The following is a 20,641-nucleotide window of genomic DNA, read 5'->3' on the forward strand; positions in this document are numbered from 1 at the left end:
TAGTTAGTTAGTTAGTTAGTTAGTTAGTTAGTTAGTTAGTTAGTTAGTTAGTAGTTAGTTAGTTAGTTAGTTAGTTAGTTAGTTAGTTAGTTAGTTAGTTAGTTAGTTAGTTAGTTAGTTAGTTAGTTAGTTAGTTAGTTAGTTAGTTAGTTAGTTAGTTAGTTAGTTAGTTAGTTAGTTAGTTAGTTAGTTAGTAGTTAGTTAGTTAGTTAGTTAGTTAGTTAGTTAGTTAGTTAGTTAGTTAGTTAGTTAGTTAGTTAGTTAGTTAGTTAGTTAGTTAGTTAGTTAGTTAGTTAGTTAGTTAGTTAGTTAGTTAGTTAGTTAGTTAGTTAGTTAGTTAGTTAGTAGTTAGTTAGTTAGTTAGTTAGTTAGTTAGTTAGTTAGTAGTTAGTTAGTAGTTAGTTAGTTAGTTAGTTAGTTAGTTAGTTAGTTAGTTAGTTAGTTAGTTAGTTAGTTAGTTAGTTAGTTAGTTAGTTAGTTAGTTAGTTAGTTAGTTAGTTAGTTAGTTAGTTAGTTAGTTAGTTAGTTAGTTAGTTAGTTAGTTAGTTAGTTAGTTAGTTAGTTAGTTAGTTAGTTAGTTAGTTAGTTAGTTAGTTAGTTAGTTAGTTAGTTAGTTAGTTAGTTAGTTAGTTAGTTAGTTAGTTAGTTAGTTAGTTAGTTAGTTAGTTAGTTAGTTAGTTAGTTAGTTAGTTAGTTAGTTAGTTAGTTAGTTAGTTAGTTAGTTAGTTAGTTAGTTAGTTAGTTAGTTAGTTAGTTAGTTAGTTAGTTAGTTAGTTAGTTAGTTAGTTAGTTAGTTAGTTAGTTAGTTAGTTAGTTAGTTAGTTAGTTAGTTAGTTAGTTAGTTAGTTAGTTAGTTAGTTAGTTAGTTAGTTAGTTAGTTAGTTAGTTAGTTAGTTAGTTAGTTAGTTAGTTAGTTAGTTAGTTAGTTAGTTAGTTAGTTAGTTAGTTAGTTAGTAGTTAGTTAGTTAGTTAGTTAGTTAGTTAGTTAGTTAGTTAGTTAGTTAGTTAGTTAGTTAGTTAGTAGTTAGTTAGTTAGTTAGTTAGTTAGTTAGTTAGTTAGTTAGTTAGTTAGTTAGTAATATCTGAATAAAATAATAAATCTAATCCACTATCGAACTATGAACTTGTAAACTGCTTAACCTGTATTACTTGGAAATCAAAACCACGACCTTCGGACAGGCAGATAACAACACTTCAAAGTAAATTATTTTCTTTCAAATTATTTATTGATATTAAAAAAAATTAAACCACTTTAAAACATTTTGTATCAGAAATAAATATATTTTTATATGTGCGAATAATTTCGATATTGAACACATTTTTTAAATGAAAACCACACTGGGGTTTAAAGGAACTATTAAAAAATATATATAATAAAAGGGAAAGTTACTAAATAAAAGACAGAAAAAACGCAACCAATAAAAAGTTAGTGAAAGTAAATATGTACATAAGAGAAACGTTGATGAAAACCAAAATTCTTTATTTTTTGGGTTAAAGCCAACTAGAACGCAAAAGTTCATTTAGGCGCCGTACCAGTTTAGTGCAATTGCTCTAACGAAACAAAAGAAGAGAAATTTAAAAAACGATTACAAGTTCATTATAAATCAAGTAAAAAAACAAAACGCAAAATTTAAAATTGGCGTAGGTCATTGAAAATTTAAAAATATATACAAGTTTTTTTTTCTCAAATAGTTGAATTTCAAAACAAACCAAGTGGAAAAACTAAAATCTCAAAATAAAGAAAAAAAACAACGAAATAAACAAAAACAAGTTGTAAATGGGGAAAAGTCACTAAAATCTAAACCAAAAAAAATAAAAACAACGAATTTATAACGAAATCTTTTAAACCAATATAAAAAATTAAAACGACGAAAAACCAACTTTGGAGTTTTAAACAAAAAGTGTAAAAAACAACGTCCAACCGCTTAAAAAACTAACTGCAAAACAACTAAAAAAGTATTATTTAAACTTAACAACAAACAGCAAAAAAAACATATTTTGTTGAGCTAAAAAACCAACTTTTTATAGCAAAAAAAAACTGACTAAAGTTTTTCTCTACCAAAACCAAAGCAACCTTAAAAGTTGCTAGCAGAAAAAAACAAGAAAATAAGGGAAAGTAGAAAAGAAGACACATATTTTTAAAAGTCTAAAGTTTTTACAATAAAATTACAACAACGGCGTCTACAACTACAACGACGACAACAACAAGGACCACCACAAGGGGCAGACACAAGATGTTGTGTTTCAATTTAAAATTAGCAACGATTTTTCGATCGTATCGTGATGAGAGTGTACGTGACCGTAGTCAAAGTTTATGTGCCCCACCCACCACTAATCGGGCACCGCCACACAAAGATATTGGTGCGTTGAGGGTGCTGCAACGTCGTGCATCCAGCGTTATGTAAGTTGGGATTTTTTTTTTTTTTTTTGTTATTTCTTAACAAAATTCAATATTTACACAGGATTTTCTTTTATATCGAGAGCAAGCATTTTAAAGAATGTGTTTCATTTTTAGTGTTTTTTTTATTAAAGGACAATTTTTTTTCAGTTACAAAACAATTCTTGGAAAAAGTTCGGATGTATCAGCAATATTTTATGTAATATCTAAAATACATTTTATTCTTGTAATGTCTTTAAATCTTAGATTACAATTTTATTTTAATGTTTTTAAATGAATCCACTTGTTCAACTATCTGCTTGAATCTTAAATTCATTGCCTTTTTTACTTGCTGTTTATTTTACTTCTTGGGTTTTATTATTCTTTCCCCAACCGTTTTATTTCTGTATAATTTTGTGGTTTTGTAAAGTGTCAGTGTGAAATTGGTTGCTGTGAGAAAAACCATCATTTATTAAAATAAAAGTATAACAAAACGAATTATATTTCCACTACTTAGTTGAGACCAATTAACATTGCTGGCCCTAAACTTGGACTATCTCTGTTGCATAAATCTATAGCATTCCATAAACTCTAGATCTTTTTATATCGAATTTTAAATATTAATACGAGTCTTATGATCATCAAAGAGATTTTCAGAAGAAGTTCCTTAGAGAGGTAATCGAAGCTGATTTGACAAGGTAGACAAAGACCAACCAATTAAGTCAAAAATCAAGATTCCTCCAAAAGCAAGGGAATTGGTTTACACAAGAAGCCGAGAGGCATTAAATGGCAATCAAAATATTTCATTACTAACGATAATGCAATAAATTGTGTTTAAATCCCAGCCTTGCAGTGGTGTGTTTCAAAGATCAGCACAAACGCCTTCTGTAGGGTAACAAACTATAGTCGTTACCAAACCGCTACATTGATTTAAAGTAAAACAATACATTTAAGTTTTAAGTCTTTGTAAACGTAGACATTTTTCATTAGAAAAGTTGGAAAAATGCGGTCAGTGTTATTTTTTCACTTTCCTAAATTATGTACATAAAATATTTGTTCTTCTTTTTGCAATGATTTTATCATTTTTTATTGAAAATATTAAATATACATTAATCAATAGACGAATATATTGGTAATATTGTTGACTTGCGTATAATAAAAAATATAATTTTAAACAATTTTGTAAATATATAATAAACAAAAAAAATATGTACATATATTTTTGGAAGATAAAATTTGCTATTAAAATGGTAACATATATTTGTCATATTTAATTCATAGTAAATTAGTTACGGTGATAAGTTTTACTCTAACTTAACCGTCATTATATTTATGACTTAGATTACTATGCTGCTAATTTAGTAATAAGTAATATGTGTATTAATCTATCAATTTAATTACTTTTATCTATTGTCCATATGTAATTTAAAGAATTATTTACATAATTTTCTGCCAGCTTAGCAGAAAAAAAAATTAAATTTTAAATTAAGTAAAACCACAACTATTCGGTAATAATTATTTTATGTAAATAATTACTAAATAAATATAATAATTAAATGTAGATAAAAGCAAACACGAGCGAACATGATTTATATAAACATAAAAGGATATTTATAATATAATGTCGGTAATTGTCATATAAATAAATTATAAATAAACAAAAAACGACCATCATACCACCACAGAAAAAATTTATCAATTATTTAACTATTAACTAGAAAATTTTTTAGTAATTGTATAAATAAAATAAAATTGTGTAAAAATATGTATACAACGGTGGTACTAAGGTCGAAAAAATGATTAGAATTTTCCTATCAGTGTTCGAGAGGAGTGTAATCTCTGGAATATCATATTCAAATAATTAGATGTAATCGGAAGCCTCTGGTAGGTTAGTGGTTAGTGTTCCAGTCTGGTAGACCGGAGGTGGTGGACGAACGAACGAACGAACGAACGAACGAAACGAACGAACGAACGAACGAACGAACGAACGAACGAACGAACGAACGAACGAACGAACGAACGAACGAACGAACGAACGAAAGAAACGAACGAAGAACGAACGAACGAACGAACGAACGAAGAACGAACGAACGAACGAACGAACGAACGAACGAACGAACGAACGAACGAACGAACGAACGAACGAACGAACGAACGAACGAACGAACGAACGAACGAACGAACGAACGAACGAACGAACGAACGAACGAAACGAACGAACGAACGAACGAAACGAACGAACGAACGAACGAACGAACGAACAACGAACAAACGAACGAACGAACGAAACGAACGAACGAACGAACGAACGAACGAACGAACGAACGAACGAACGAACGAAACGAACGAAACGAAGAACGAACGAACGAAACGAACGAACGAACGAACGAACGAACGAACGAACGACGAACGAACGAACAGAACGAACGAACGAACGAACGAACGAACGAACGAACGAACGAACGAACGAACGAACGAACGAACGAACGAAAACGAACGAACAACGAACGAACGAACGAACGAACGAACGAACGAACGAACGAACGAACGAACGAAGAACGAACGAACGAACGAACGAACGAACGAACGAACGAACGAACGAACGAAAAGAACGAACGAACGAACGAACGAACGAAACGAACGAACGAACGAACGAACGAACGAACGAACAACGAACGAAACGAAAACGAACGAAAGAACGAACGAACGAACGAACGAACGAACGAACGAAACGAACGAACGAACGAACGAACGAAAACGAACGAACGAACGAACAACGAACGAACGAACGAACGAACGAACGAACGAACGAACGAACGAACGACAAACGAACGAACGAACGAACGAACGAACGAACGAACGAACGAAACGAACGAACGAACGAACGAACGAACGAACGAACGAACGAACGAACAACGAACGAACGAACGAACGAAAAAACGAACGAACGAACGAACGAACGAACGAACGAACGAACGAACGAACGAACGAACGAACGAAACGAACGAACGAACGAACGAACGAACGAAGAACGACGAACGAACGAACGAACGAACGAACGAAACGAACGAACGAACGAACGAACGAACGAAAAAACGAACGAACGAACAACGAACGAACGAACGAACGAACGAACGAACGAACGAACGAAGAACGAACGAACGAACGAACGAACGAACGAAAACGAACGAACTAACTAACTAAATAATAACTACTAAATAAACAACTAAACTAACTAACTAAACTAACTAACTAACTAACTAAAATAATAAACTAAATAAACTAAACAACTAACTAACTAACTAACGAACTAACTAACTAAACAAATAACGAACTAAAACGAACTAACTAAACTAACTAACTAACAATAACAACAACTAACTAACTAACTAACTAAACTAAACAACTAACTAACTAACTAACTAACTAACTAACTAACAACGAACTACTAACTAACTAACTACATCCATTACAACGACACCTGACAATAAATGGAAAGTGTTTCAACTTATTCGTTCTGAGGAGGTATCTTGTCCTGTTTTTGATGGAATCATCTTTAGGATTTTAGTGATTATTGTTCTGATTCATTCAGTGCTCCTTGTGAAGAGCAGCTTTACATATGTTTTGGTAACTTTCTCAAGCCCTCCTTATCTTTACATCAATTACATCCGTTCCCTCACTAAAAGAGTATGCAGTAGTGGCCCTTTTACATTCCGTTATTTTACGTATTACTCTTAAAGTGCCTTGGCGGCATATTTCTACTAAAACTGATATTATATTCCTCTTTTATAGACATAAATTTGTACTTCACATTTAGTCCCACTGTTTGATATTTACTTGTTATCGCGCAATTTAGATTATCACATGTTTATGGCATAAATATAAATCTATTATTAAATAGAATTTCAAGAATTCACGGCCTACAAATAAATGCTGCCAGTCACATACATATACATACATATTTTGTTTTTATTATGCCCAAACACTCCATTTAATTTTATAACATTTTATGAATAAATGTTATCAAATTCATACACAAATGATTTCTGTTTATAATGTTACGTGAATTAAATGTTATTTTTTTTAGAAATATATTGTTTAAATATTGCGAATTTTCAATTGCAGCTAAAAATAAAAAAAATACTTTCAATGTCTAGTTTTCGTAATATATATGTATGTTGATAATTATTTGTTTAAAGTTTTCACGTTAAGAGTAATTATTTCGAATTTTAAACTATTTTATAATAGAGTATGAAACTGGGTTAATTTAAAATTAGTTTCCTGTTTTAAATACACATGAACTGAAAATAAATGAAATTGCTTTCTTTGTGCACTAGAGACTCTTTTAACGAAACTGATTTTATTTTGCCATAAAACCAAAGTTTTTTCTTATGTTATGTAACACTTTGACAACATATTGCTGATAACAAACTTAAAGCAGAAAATAAAATTTTTAAATTTCTATATTAACTATTGAGGCTCAGGTGTTTTTAAGACTAACTTCACACTATATTATTGGGAGTATAACATAAAATGGCAGGGTTATTAACAGATGTATCAGGGTAAGAAAACTTTTTACTTCGAATATGATGGGAAATTCTTTTCCAAAATCTCTAATATCAGAGGAACACATTTCATTGTAAAATCGATAGAACATACATATATTGCGAGAGAGATGGAAAGGTAATAACTGTGAATGGACAATACTTTGTATAAATTTATATTCAAAATAAAAACTATAAATTTAAAAATAATCCCACAATTTTAATTCATACACCCAAGAGTTGTAGCAAACTGTACAAACTTTTTTGGTTTCAATAAGTAAGTTTCTTTTTTTTTTTTTTTTTGAGCAATATTAACGTTTTTGTTTCTATTTTTGCAACATGTTTGATATGCAATGCGTGACTAATTTTTTAAATTGCTTAGTTTCTTTCTGTATAGAAAATGGAAACAATTTTGTTGCAGCTTGACGTAAAATGAAATGAGTGATAAAAAACAAGGCAATTACTATTTTATTTAGCAGTGATGTGAAAATTAAATTAATGAAATTTATCCAAATTGCATATTTTTCAATACCTCAATTACCAAAGTTAGAAATTAGAATCCACTGAATTTTTTTTTTATTGTATAGAAAACTAAAATAAGTATAAATTTTTATTAAAAAAAAGTTTAAATTTCGAAAACTAATATGAACTTAACAATTAAATATAAATATGCCTCAAGAATTTAGATTTATTTTTCAGCTACAGATGTCTTTTAACACAAAAAATAACACCATATGTGACTGTCAGAAAACAATATTAAAATAAACTGCAACAGTCTACATTAGAATAAATGAAACATATTCAAATTATATCAAATTTTCTTTGTGTAAATACAACTGTAATAAATCATAAAATAACAATAAAAAAACACTTGACCTTTCTGTACCATTTAAATGACGATTTAAAGTAAAAAAAAACACACAATTTAATTTAAATTTGAATACAAATATAAAAGATACTATAAGAATTTTTCAACATGAATAATCAAGAGAAAGTTTTGCCAGTTTCACACACATATAGATTTGAAAAAAAAAAACTTTTACATGAGTGGCAGATTTGTTTGAAAAACTTTCAAATATTTTAAATATTTGTTTGATAGATTGTCAAAATGTATGTTAGGCAAGGGTAGTGTGTTCTTTTGTTCTCAAAAAGGGCAAAATTTTTACATACATATAGTTTAATAATGAAAACTCTATAAATCTACAATAAATTGTAAATTTAAAAGAAAAGTTCAATCTAATCGGAAATTTATGAATCGGTTGAATAACGTTTAATAGTGGTTCTATTAATTTAAATCGTTTATTTTTTTGCGAATTTTAATATCTGAAGTGAAAGTGATTACTTTTATTACATATGAATTAAAAATTTAAAATCAGCTACATTATCTGGGTTTTTTCTGTATGTATATGACGTATGAGTGATTATTTAACAATCATACGCCAATGTGTACTTTGAGATTATTTCACTTTGTTAACATATGAAAAAAAAAAAAAATTGGAAAAACTATGAATATGTTTAATATAATAATTATTTTTAATATAATAATTATTTTTATATAATTCTATAATTTCAGCTCATCTGCCACAGAATTAATATCACGACGTGGAGTATTTTCCCGCCATCATTATGGTTCAGTTGATCAGGTATGTAGACATACTAAATAGATGACAAACCTTACTACTATTGTTTCGAAATTTACTTAATAATGTCTGTTTCTATTAAAAGAAGAAGAAAAAGTACCATAAAGTCCCATTTAGGACCACGTATTATACCGTGCAACAGTCATTTTCACACACGAAAAAATCTATATGTACAAGAAACTGTGGACCATCAGTATTAACCCTGTGTACTCAGTTTTTTATAATCATCTCTTATGCCCCTGTAAAAGGACCTTGAAGTTTAAAGGACATACGATTCCAAAAGATGGAATTCCAAATTTATATAAAACAATTAAGAAAGTATAGTCGGGCGTGACCGACCATGATATGATACCCTACACCAGGGTATGTGATTTATTTTTCATAATAATTCATTGATCCGATACATTTAAGCAATTTATGGATGAAAAACTATGGGTGCTAAATGGAGATTTTGATCGATCTCGTATGACATAATTTGGTCCCTAAATTTCATCGCGATATTTGTGTTTATGAGTTAATTTTGGAGATTCAAGTAATTTTCTGAAGGGGACTTTGTATGGGAGCTAGGATCAAATGAGGCCCGATCTTTATGAAATTTAGCAAGTACCAAAAATCTTCTGTTATAAATTCTCAAACAATAAAGATCGGTACTATGATACGAGATATTATGATATATGACCAATGTTGCCAGGAGCTTCAGGATGTACCAAAATTATTATTGCTCTCTTTAAAATTACGATTCATCTTCTAGATCAAAGTCGCAGAAAACTTCTTTAAACTAGACGTATACATAATATTTGTAATATCGATAAATCATTAACACGTATACGTACAGGTGTCGACAATAAAAACAGTGCAATTTCTAATAATTTTAATCAAATAATCGTTATAAAAACTCTAAGAGTTTTTATAACGATTTAACATAAGCTCTTAAAACTTTCATAAAAAATCTGAAATTTGCTAACTTGGCAACACTTTATATGACCAATGTTTTTATATGAATTCCCTTATTAAGCACCCATGCAATATATCCTTGTTTGGGGCATTGAAAGAAAATGCTGCTAATCAAATATTTTGTATTGAAAAACAATATTTTATATTAAAAAAAAAACACAACAATTTGTTGCTGTATACCAAAATCAAAAACAAAAGCAATTAGTATGAATGAAATTGTTCTTTTTCTCTCTTTAAATAATAAACAAAAGCATATCTAGTTTCTATACGAATAAATCGACCTCTTTTGGAAATATGTACATATGTACACAAAAACAAACCCCAAATATATAGCAACGTTAGTTTTTGTTAAAGTTTTGTTTATTGCGTTTCTAAAAAGTCAAAAAGAATATATTTTTGTACCTGGCAAAAGCGTACATTTGTATATAAGTTTGTGTGTGTTTTTGCATACAGTAGTCAAGTTAAATTATAAATATTTCTTATCTTGTTGTGTTGTTTGTAAGGCCATACGTGCGTATGAGTATAAATATGGATTTCAATAGATACTTTTGTAATCTATATGTACCATAGGAATATTGGTTATGGAGCTTACAAGAAAGTTAGAAATTATTAGAAAAGTAATTTGGTTTTTTAGTATTTTGTTATTTTTATTATTCATTAATATTGTAGGTTTCAGTAAATTATGACACCTATTTCGATAAAAAGCGAAAATAATATACCAAACGCACAAAAATTATTTCGTGGACCAAAAAAAATTAAAAAAAAAGGATTATGGTCGGTCATGTTTGGTCATATGATACCCATGTTTGGTCATATGATACCCATGTTTGGCCATATGATGGCCATATGATACCCAACACAAATTTTTTAATAATATAGTATTTATTTTCATTTTTACCTTAATTCAGAAATATTTTAATAATTTGTTGAAAAAAAGGGATTTTCTAAAAGATTGTTTATATGTGGACAGGGGGTTAATATAGTCCTATCCCTATATAATTTTGGTAGAGGGATTTACACCTGAATTTATGTTATTTATACAGAATTTCATCGTGATATTAGTGTTTATAAGTGAATTTTGACCATCAAGACATTTTCTGAAAGGGACTTTGTATGGGGGATAGGGTCAAATAAGGCTCGATCATTACGAAACTACGTTTTGCCGATTTTTGAAGTGATACAAGAACATTTAACTTATTTATGAGCTCTACCCTATTCGGGCGGTACGGTTGTATGGGAGCTATACGAAATAATGAACCGATTTTAACTATTTTCAATAAGCTTCGTCCTTTGGGTCAAAAGAAGAGTATGTGCCAAATTTCATCAAATTATATTGAAAATTGCGGCCTGTAGAGTGCGCACAAGGGTTACATGGATACACAGATGGACGGACGAACGGACAGACGGACATTGACTCAGAAAGCCATTCTGAGCCGATTGGTATACTTTAAGGTGGATGTAGGACCAACATTTTTAGGTGGCACAAACGCATAATACCGTCCCCATTATAGTGGTGTAGGGTATAATTAATTATATTTCTCGTAATCAGCATAAAATTAAGTAAAATTAATACTGAGGTCAGGATTTTCAATCGCTAGTAGGGAATTGAGGACCATTTCATTATCATTATCACATCGATTCGATTATTTTTTTCTCATAATCTATTGATATGCCAACACTAAATAAATACGGCTAATTCGATTGTTTTCTCATTTAATAAAAGGATTCATAATAAATTTGTAAATAACAAAAACTAATTTTGACTTCAAAGGCTTAAATAATTATAAATATCTCACAATCAAAGTAATTTATATATTTTGTTTATAATTCAAAATCATAATAATGTTCAATCATAATAATGTACTTACTTATTCATCGCTATGAATTTAAATCAATAATAAAACAATGCAAACAATCTCAAATTCAACCTTAATGTTAATTATGTATTAGAAATGGAGAATAACAAATTGCTTTTACGTTTCTAATTAATAGTTGTGTCAAGGTGTCAAAATGTTAATTTTTGAAATTTGTGCAAAAAAATACTAAAAATATGAGAAAACTTATTATGTAAGTTTATAGCAATGAAAACGTTAATAAAAAATAGCTTAGAACGAATTTTCTTTTTCTTTTTAACGTACATATGCATGTAATTTTCTGCTCATTCAAATTTAACTTAGTAATCTATCATGCCAATGAGCTCAGAGTGAATGAATGAATAAAAGAAGGTATTCGGAAAGGAGTAAATTTATGTCAGTCTGTATACTATGCACTGGGTTTAGTGACATTGACACTTTTATTATCGCACTTAGAGATACACATACATACATATGTATATACATAAAATACCCAGCAGTTCAACGTAACGACCCTTGGTTACATACAAACTTAGTTATATGACTAGTAGAGTGCCTCCAGTAGGTTAGCGTTCTAGTCTATAATCAGGAGATTATGGGTTTGATTCCCACTAGAGATACTGGTGAAGGAGCGTACTAAAGGCCTGCTGGAGGCCGAAGATTGTAGTGTAGCATACATTACAGAAAATATATATAGTCATAGATTTAAGACTTGGCTTCTTACTGAACCGCCGGGTAAATATTTCATACATGAATGTATTTATAAGCGTTAAATTTGTTCTATAAATGTTTGTTCGAAAAACTTAGACAGATATACTATACATATGTATGTACATTAGGGTGTCCCGTGGACCACCTTTTTTATTGAAATACCTCATAAATGATGCGTATTAATGTACTTCATTCGAGATAAAAAAAAATATTTTTTTTTTTTTTGAAAAGGACTTCAGTTCCAAAAAATAAATTATGCAATCATTTCAAAATGGGTCTCAAAGACTCCATAATTTTGAGCTTATCCTTTAAGGGTGACTATAAAGCGCTTAAGGGAAATTGTATAAGACGAAAAGTTACACTCATATGAAAAAAGACCTTTTTGACCAAAATGTACAAATTTGACCGACTCTAATCGTATACATAGGGAATGACATATTTTTCACAATTTTCTCAGTTGAAGTGTTATTTAAGGATCTACTGCCGATTTTAGTTTTTTCTTGAAAAGAAAACCTTTTTTATTCAATTTATTTTCATTGGAAAATAGTGATCACTGATTACACAGGTCAACGAAATGAAGGTTTGTGAAAACTTTTAAAACCATTTGGACTATTTTTAATGTAATGTGCTGAAACCGAGTCTGAAATCAGTTTTTTTCTATCACCCACATCGCAAATGGGATAGAATATTTTGTTCATATATTACGAACATTTTATATAATTATAAAAATATATTTATGTTTAAGGGTTAATTTGATTTTTTTTTTCGGTGTCATCATAAATACGGGTCTTCATTATATATTTATCCTAAGTTTCATTTAAATCGGTTGTAAACAAAATAATATTTCACTATGGATTCAAGAGCATTTCCCAATATTGCATAGCTTGAGTTTGACCTTCACAGTTTATGGGTTAACATTATTAGATTTTACTAAAACTTCAGATATATGTGTCATATTATCTTAAATTGTATTATCTGAAAAAGTTTTATATAAAATGGTTGACAGTAAAGAATAACAATTGTTTTCGAAAAATTTTCAACAAATAATTCTTTTCTCCGAAATCTTCAAAATTCAATTCACAATTACCGCTAATATGTAAGAGATATCGACCAAATTTTTTTACTATTTTATTTCCTTCTTTATTGTCCATAAGTCACAGGGAGATTTTCCCAAAATTTGAAAATTTGCTTAACAAAATTGCTAAAAGTTTAAAACTGGATTTTTGGAACAGCCGTCTGAAGGTGTTTCCATTTATGACTATATCCCAAATACGATTTACGCTATCTCATGGGGATAAAAACTCGCATTTAAGTTAACAGGAATGTATTTAACGTAAGACATGGTTTTATAAGAATATTTCCCAAAATTTGTTAAATTTTTTAAATATTTCTCAGATAAGTGTTCTGGGACACTAAGGTATCGGAGGAATTTGTAATAACTTTTACAATTTTTAACCGATTTTTTGTGTTTTATATGTTATTGAAACGATAATTGAATAATTTAAAATTTTTCCAAAAACCATTTTCCACTTCAGAACCGTGGCACCACTAGTTAAAGCAATTCTATTGCCCGAAATTTTTCCAAAATGCATTAATTAATGCTTTAAGTATAAGTGTAGAGGCAGAGACAGCCACTATTCGCAACGCTTGAACAATTACTTTGGGACTCAAGTATGCAGTCAGAAGGACTAAAAGATGAAAATGTGGAAAATTGGTGGGGGTGACATTTTATACCCTACACCACTTTAGTGAGGAGGGTATATTAGGTTTGTGCTGATGTTTGTAACATACAAAAATATTCGTCCTATACCCACCTTAAAGTATACCAATCGGCTTAGAATCGTTTTCTGAGTCTATTAAGCTATGTCCGTCTGTCCGTCCATGTCTGTCCATGTAAACCTTGTGCTCAAGGTACAGGTCGCAATTTTCAAGATAATTAGATGACGAAGGACGAAGCCTATTGAAATTGGTTGAAATCGGTCCATAATTTCACCTAGCCCCCATACAACAGAACTCCCCGAAAAGGGCTTCTGAGCTCATAATTATGTTAAATATACATGTATATCGATAAAAAACGGCACAACTAAGTTTTATAAAAGCCTTGATGACCTACCCAAATTTCGTAAAGATAGGGCCTCATTTGACCCTAGCTCCCATCCAAAGTCCCCTTCCGAAAATTACTTGAATGTCCAAAATTAACTTATAAACACTAATATAGCGATGAAATTCAGCACAAATAAATATTATAAAAATATTAATATATTTACAAAACTTTATCTGGCTTGGTCCATATTTGCCCCTAGCCCCCCTATAAAGCTTTTTTCAGAAAATTAGTTTTTCATCCATAAATTGCTTAAATGTATCGGAACAAGTTAATAGAAGATAAATGCTTTATTATGAAAAATAAATCACATTTAATATTCATAACTGGTGTAGGGTATCAAATGGTCGATCACGCCCGACTATACTTTCTTACTTGTTTATTTCCATATTCGGAATTAGCATACCAAATAATACTAGATTACACTTATGTGGAATTAATAGTGGAAATAGAAAGGGAAATGAAAAACATTATAGGGAAGGTGCCCTCTAAAAAACAACTGAATCTTCTACATAATTTACAATAATTTCAAATTACTATTTAAGCAGGAAGCTATTATTTCTTTACTTTAACATTGCTTTTAGCTCTTTACATACATATATCACAACATCTGTAAATGAGCTTACTTCCCCACCCAACTGAAAGTAAAAACACTTAATCATATTACATGCCCAAACATATGTAAGCAATAGATTATATTAAATGAATTAGTTTTGAATGGAATTTACAGACAAACAAAAAAATATTTTTATACAAACACATTCAGGCTAAATGATTTCATTTTCATATGATTATACTTATTTCCAATTAAGTGCAGGTGTTTTTGTTTTCCCTTCTTCCTCTGTTGGAAACAAAGTGCTCAGACAAAATTAAATAAAATTATGATTATTATATATAAATAATAATAAATAAATATTGTTTTAATTAAGCAAGTAAAAGTATTTGAGTATTAATCAATGACAATTAAGTAATTTATTTTCTTTTCCCATTAATTTGTTGATTTTTATATCTACTTACAGTTGCCACAATCTGAATTGGATGGTATTGATCCGAATTTTAAACGTTTTCGTGTTGAAAATGGTGAATCGTTGGCGGAAAAGGATGAGGTATGTATTGTTAAATAAATTTTGAATTTTAGTTTATAATCGTAGAAATATTATTATGAAAAATGCATTTTTTTTTTTATAAACCATGACCTCAAGTGTTAGTTACATAAATATGCTATAAAACACCTTTATGACATAAATACGATAACTAAGCGATTTTTATGAAGCATACTTTCGAGCTGCTAAAACTATAACCCCTGTAGATTTACCACATTACTAACTGTATCCCTTTTTAACATTATTTTTTATAAATCTTTATGTATAACAACCTAATTGTCACGAATAGAATGTACTGAGAAAGTAGTTATTTAATTATAACCACTAATAATCTATTGAAGAATAAATGCCCATCTTCAAATCTGAAGCTACTCCGAACTGCTGGGCAGTTACTCATGGAGTAAACACTTTATTATGTATTATTTATTCAAGCAACAGGATATTTTTTCTGTTTTTTTTTTTTTTTTTGTTCTTTTATCATCTCTATCTCTCATTTTTATTGAGTGTGGAAAAGTGAATGATAAAATTTTAACAATTTACGTGTTGAAAATAAAAATAGATAAATATATAGCAGCAGAAAGCATAAAAACAAATGCTGCCAGCGAGGATTTAAAAAAAATAAAATAGGGATACCTATATAAAAACTCTAGTTACTGAAAAGAGAATAACAACAGGATAAAACTTAAAGGATTTCTTTATTTTTTTTTTTGTTTCGTTTTAAAAAATCACAATGTTTTTAATGCAAATATGTATATAAACAAAAGTGTTTAATGTAGTTTATACACATTGGAGATGGTCGTTAAAAATTTAATTTCTTTTAATAGCACAAGGCCGACAAATTTTTAACCCAAAGATCAAAGTACTTTTCTAAAAGATTGAGCAGCGCTGAATCTAACCTCAGAATTTCTCGACAATCACATCTAGGATTTGAGACATCGTGTCCTGTAATTTGAAAAAAAAAAAACGCCATTTCGCCCATTTTGAGACGTTATAACAGCGTCAAGGTGTTATATGTCATCTGAAAGTGCATTACATCAACATTAAAATAAAGGCTTAATATCTGACATAACTCCTTTGTTCTTCGAGATATCTTCACCTAAGGCTTGATACAACAACATTTCTATTTTATAAAAGGTTTATAAAACTTTCCGAATTTCCATACAAAATCTAATTTATAAACCGTTTATAAAATAAATATTTTGATTGTGAATAAGGGGCTAAAAAATTTTCAAATTTTTTTAAAAAATTTTTGTTATTGCTAAGATGTATCCCTTGAAGTTGACAGGCGGACAGACATATTTGCAAAACATAGTACCCTCCGCATTATAGTAGTGTAGGATATAAATTCCGTGAATATACCAAAAACTATACGTTTTCAAGTTTCAGATGAATATATCTCGAAAAAGAAAAGAGATGTCAGATGTTAAGCCTTTATTTTAAAGTTGACAGAATAGACTTTCAGTTGGCATACAATATTTTATAAATTAAATTGTCTTGGCGCTGTTACAGCTACTCAAAAGAAGCCAGAAATGGCAATTTTTCAAACTTCAGGACACGATATCTCCTATGTGGTGGAGAAATTCTGAAGCAAAATTCGGATTCAGCGCTGATCATTCCATTAGTGAAATATAAGTTGATCTCAGGACTTCGACTTTTTTAAAATTTTGTCTGCCTGTGTAGTTTTAATATTTTTTCTAAATTTTCTAAAAAAAAAAAAAATATATTTTTCTAACAATTTAGACAATTTTAAATTTTCGACCTAAAAATGCTTTTTCAAAGGAAAGAAAAAAGTTCTTTTGAAGAAAATATTACTGATTAAAATTTAAACGAGTTTTAAAGAAAATACGGCCAATTTCCGTGATCACATCTACTGATCAAGATCTAAGATTATTTCACTGGAATTTTCAATATTATTATGACAAGAAAACCATTCTTTGTTAGCTTCTTGTGAGGAATATCAGTAAAATTGTTTATATAAAAAATAACTAAAACTCTCTATATTAAATATTTTCATCCTAATTTAACCCTTCTTTTATATTGGTCCTATACCGACCTTTAAGTATACCAATCGGCTCAGAATCACTCTCTTAGCTGATTAACATAACGTTTGTCGGTTGTCTGTCGGTCTGTCTATCCGTGCGCAAGCTTCAGGTCGCAATTTTATATTTATATTTAATGAAATTTGGCACGTATTCTTCTTTCAAACAAAGGACGAAGCCTAGAACCCACACAAACGTACGCCCGAATATTGCTTTTGAGCTTATAATTATGTTAAATGTTGTAATAATTCCAACAAATCGGCAAATTTTAGTTTTATATACATAGGTTTAAAAAATACTGCCGATTATCGAAATAATGTCATCCTAAATCGCTCTACCAAAATTTACACGGATAGGACCATATTTACCTTTTCCTCCATATAACCCCTTTTTCAGAAAATCACTTTGTTTGGTAACAAATTGTTAAAATATTTCAGAATTAAGGTAAAATGCTTTATTATTAGAAAAATAATTAAAATTTTTAACATGCTCACTAGCGTAGGGTCGGCCATACTGATTTTTTCCATTATTTTCCCTGAATTTAAACGGCCTAAATAAAGAAGTCCATATAGGTTTTATACCATGAGCATAAATCATAGTGTTAATTTTAAAATACTCTATGGTGAAGTGTAAAAGTAGATATAATATTCAGATCAGCCGAATATAGCTATCTTACTTGCTCGGTTTTTAATTATTTTAACGAAGAATCTACAAAAAATCTAATTTCAACAATATTGTAAGAAAAGTTTTTACTTACCACTTTTTCACCAATATTTCTCTTTGCTATTTTTTTTTTTTTTCTATAAAACTTCACAAGGAAGTTGAATGATCAAAATGATCAAATTTAAACACTTGAGAACACTTTTAACATACACCAAAGCTGAAAATAAAAGAAAAGCAATATTTATTTCATTAGAATCACAATAAGCTCAATATGCTATCTATTAAAAAATCTAATTTAAACTACATATTTTAACAAAGTTTTCACTTACCATTTTTTTACCCATATTTCTCTACGCTATTTTTTTTTTTTTTTTTTTTTTTCAATGAAACTTCACATAGAAGTTGAATGATCAAATTTAAAACCTTAACAACACTTTTAACATAAATAAAACCTGAAAGTAAAAGAAAAGGAAATTTTATTTCATTACAGATCAATATGAATGACATCCTATATAAATAACAAAATTTTTGATAGTCAAGAGTTTACACTAGTTCTTAAAACTAAGGCTCAATTCTAGACATTTCCAAATATAATGATTCCACATTAACAACTCTTATAGGATAATGATCACATGCATGTCTTCACTAACCTGTGACATTAACATAAATGTTAACGTTGGTCAATAATAATTTATTTAAGCTGATTAAATTAAATATCCACATGTATAGATTAATATAATTTATACTCGCACTAAATCGATAATAAAAATGTCCAAAATACAATAACAAAATACACATTTACATAAATATTTTGTTTACATGTGTGTGTACATATGTGGGGGTGGAACAAATAAAGATAAAATAAATATTTACTAAACGTAAGCTAAATTAGTCACGCTAAGTTCCTTTAGAGTGTTAACAATACAAGTGGGTATGAGTAAATACTTATTGGAAGGTATAGGGAAATTAAAAGGTTAGCTGGCCCCCAAATTAAAACATCTAAATTGAACACTCAGCTAAACATGTTTGTCCACTAAATTTTACAACGTGTGTAAATAAACACATATAATATAATTTCCTAATAAGTTGTATTTAAATAAATATCAAAAAAAAAGGCCAAGATAGCAGCTACCGTTATAATTAATGTATATTTCTACTATTACCCATTCTAATTGTAACCCTATCTTATAACAAACTGAATTAACTTTTCTATTTCTCTTCTTTACTTTAATTAAATTAATTAACTTAACAACTAACTACTTTTGAAAAAATTAATTAAAAGTGTGAAACAAGTCTTGTAATTACAACAAAATTACGTGAAAATTACCTGAAAATGGAACTATTTTACACACCTATTTTCTTAAGAGTAAAACTCATAGCAAAATTTAATTCAAAAACTTTTGGTAACAGAATTGTTTTTGTACAATTACTGACTGACTTATAAACAAATTAAATAGTGGATAAAACTAGAAATTCTATCTTTCTGAAGTGAAGAGTTCCAAAATATTTTGCAAAAAGTTTCAAAGTTTATTAACTCTTGGATTTACGACAAATAGTAAATAAAAAATGAATCAAAAAAAACTTTTTATTTTTCTCTTTTGACCATAAATTGCCAGACGATGCAGACGATAGATGTAGTAAACAAAACGTAGTAAAGTAGAAAATTAAAAATAAATATACTTATTACAACAAAAACAAGTTGTTTTCTGAGAAATGTTTCCATCAAACTTCAATATCCATTCCAATAGATAATCGGAAGACTTATAACTGCAAGAACAAAATCTAGGAAATTAGATTAGTTGTTTTTAAAAGTCCATTTTTAACTTAGTTTAGTGGTTAAACGGGCGCCTACTTAACTAGTCTAAAGTGGAGTCTACGGACTAGTCGAGGTTCTAGTTAATAGTAAAATCAAGGGTATTGTCTATAAACTAGTCGAAGGTCTAATTTACCCTAGTCGAACGTCTAGTCTAATTGAAGTTCTAGTATATAGACTAGTCAAAGGTCTGGTCTGTCTAGTCTATAGATAGTCTATAGACTAGTCGATAGTTTAGCCCATAGACTAGTCGATGGTCTAATCTATAGACTAGTCGATAGTCTAGTCTATAGACTAGTCGATAGTCTAGTCTATAGACTAGTTGATAGTCTATAGACTAGTCGATAGTCTATAGACTAGTCGATAGTCTAGTCTATAGACTAGTTGATAGTCTAGTCTATAGACTAGTTGATAGTCTAGGCTATAGACTAGTTGATAGTCTACAGACTAGTCGATAGTCTAGTCTGTAGAGTAGTCGATAGTCTAGTCTATAGACTAGTCGATAGTCTAGTCTATAGACTAGTCGATAGTCTAGTCTATAGACTAGTCGATAGTCTAGTCTATAGACTAGTCGATAGTCAAATCTATAGACTTGTCGATAGTCTAGTCTATAGACTAGTCGATAGTCTAGTCTATAGACTAGTCGATAGTCTAGTCTATGGTCTAGTCTATAGACAATTCGATGGACTAGTCCATAGGCTAGTCGATGGCATAGTTTAAAGATTAGTCGAAGGTCTAGTCTATAGACTAGTCGATAGGTCTAGTCTATAGACTAGTCGATAGTATAGTCTTTAGACTAGTCGATGTTATAGTCTATAAATTAGTCTGTAGACTAGTCGATGG

General features: G+C 29.5%; 1 protein-coding gene across 1 annotated transcript in view; it reads left to right on the forward strand.

Annotated features, from left to right (window-relative positions):
• The first annotated feature begins 2,003 nt into the window (after positions 1–2,003).
• The window catches only part of LOC119610320 (GTPase-activating Rap/Ran-GAP domain-like protein 3), a 51,282-nt gene continuing 32,644 nt past the window's right edge, over positions 2,004–20,641 (forward strand). The window contains exons 1-3 of the mRNA XM_037965481.1: positions 2,004–2,401; positions 8,495–8,564; positions 15,200–15,286. Coding sequence (XP_037821409.1) covers positions 2,235–2,401; positions 8,495–8,564; positions 15,200–15,286 — 324 coding nt within the window. The 5' untranslated portion in view covers positions 2,004–2,234. The remainder of the gene's footprint in view (positions 2,402–8,494; positions 8,565–15,199; positions 15,287–20,641) is intronic.

Source organism: Lucilia sericata, unplaced genomic scaffold (genome assembly GCF_015586225.1).
Source record: "Lucilia sericata isolate MDLA Ls3-8-SP2 unplaced genomic scaffold, ASM1558622v1 Contig001152F_arrow, whole genome shotgun sequence".
NCBI lineage: Eukaryota > Metazoa > Arthropoda > Insecta > Diptera > Calliphoridae > Lucilia > Lucilia sericata.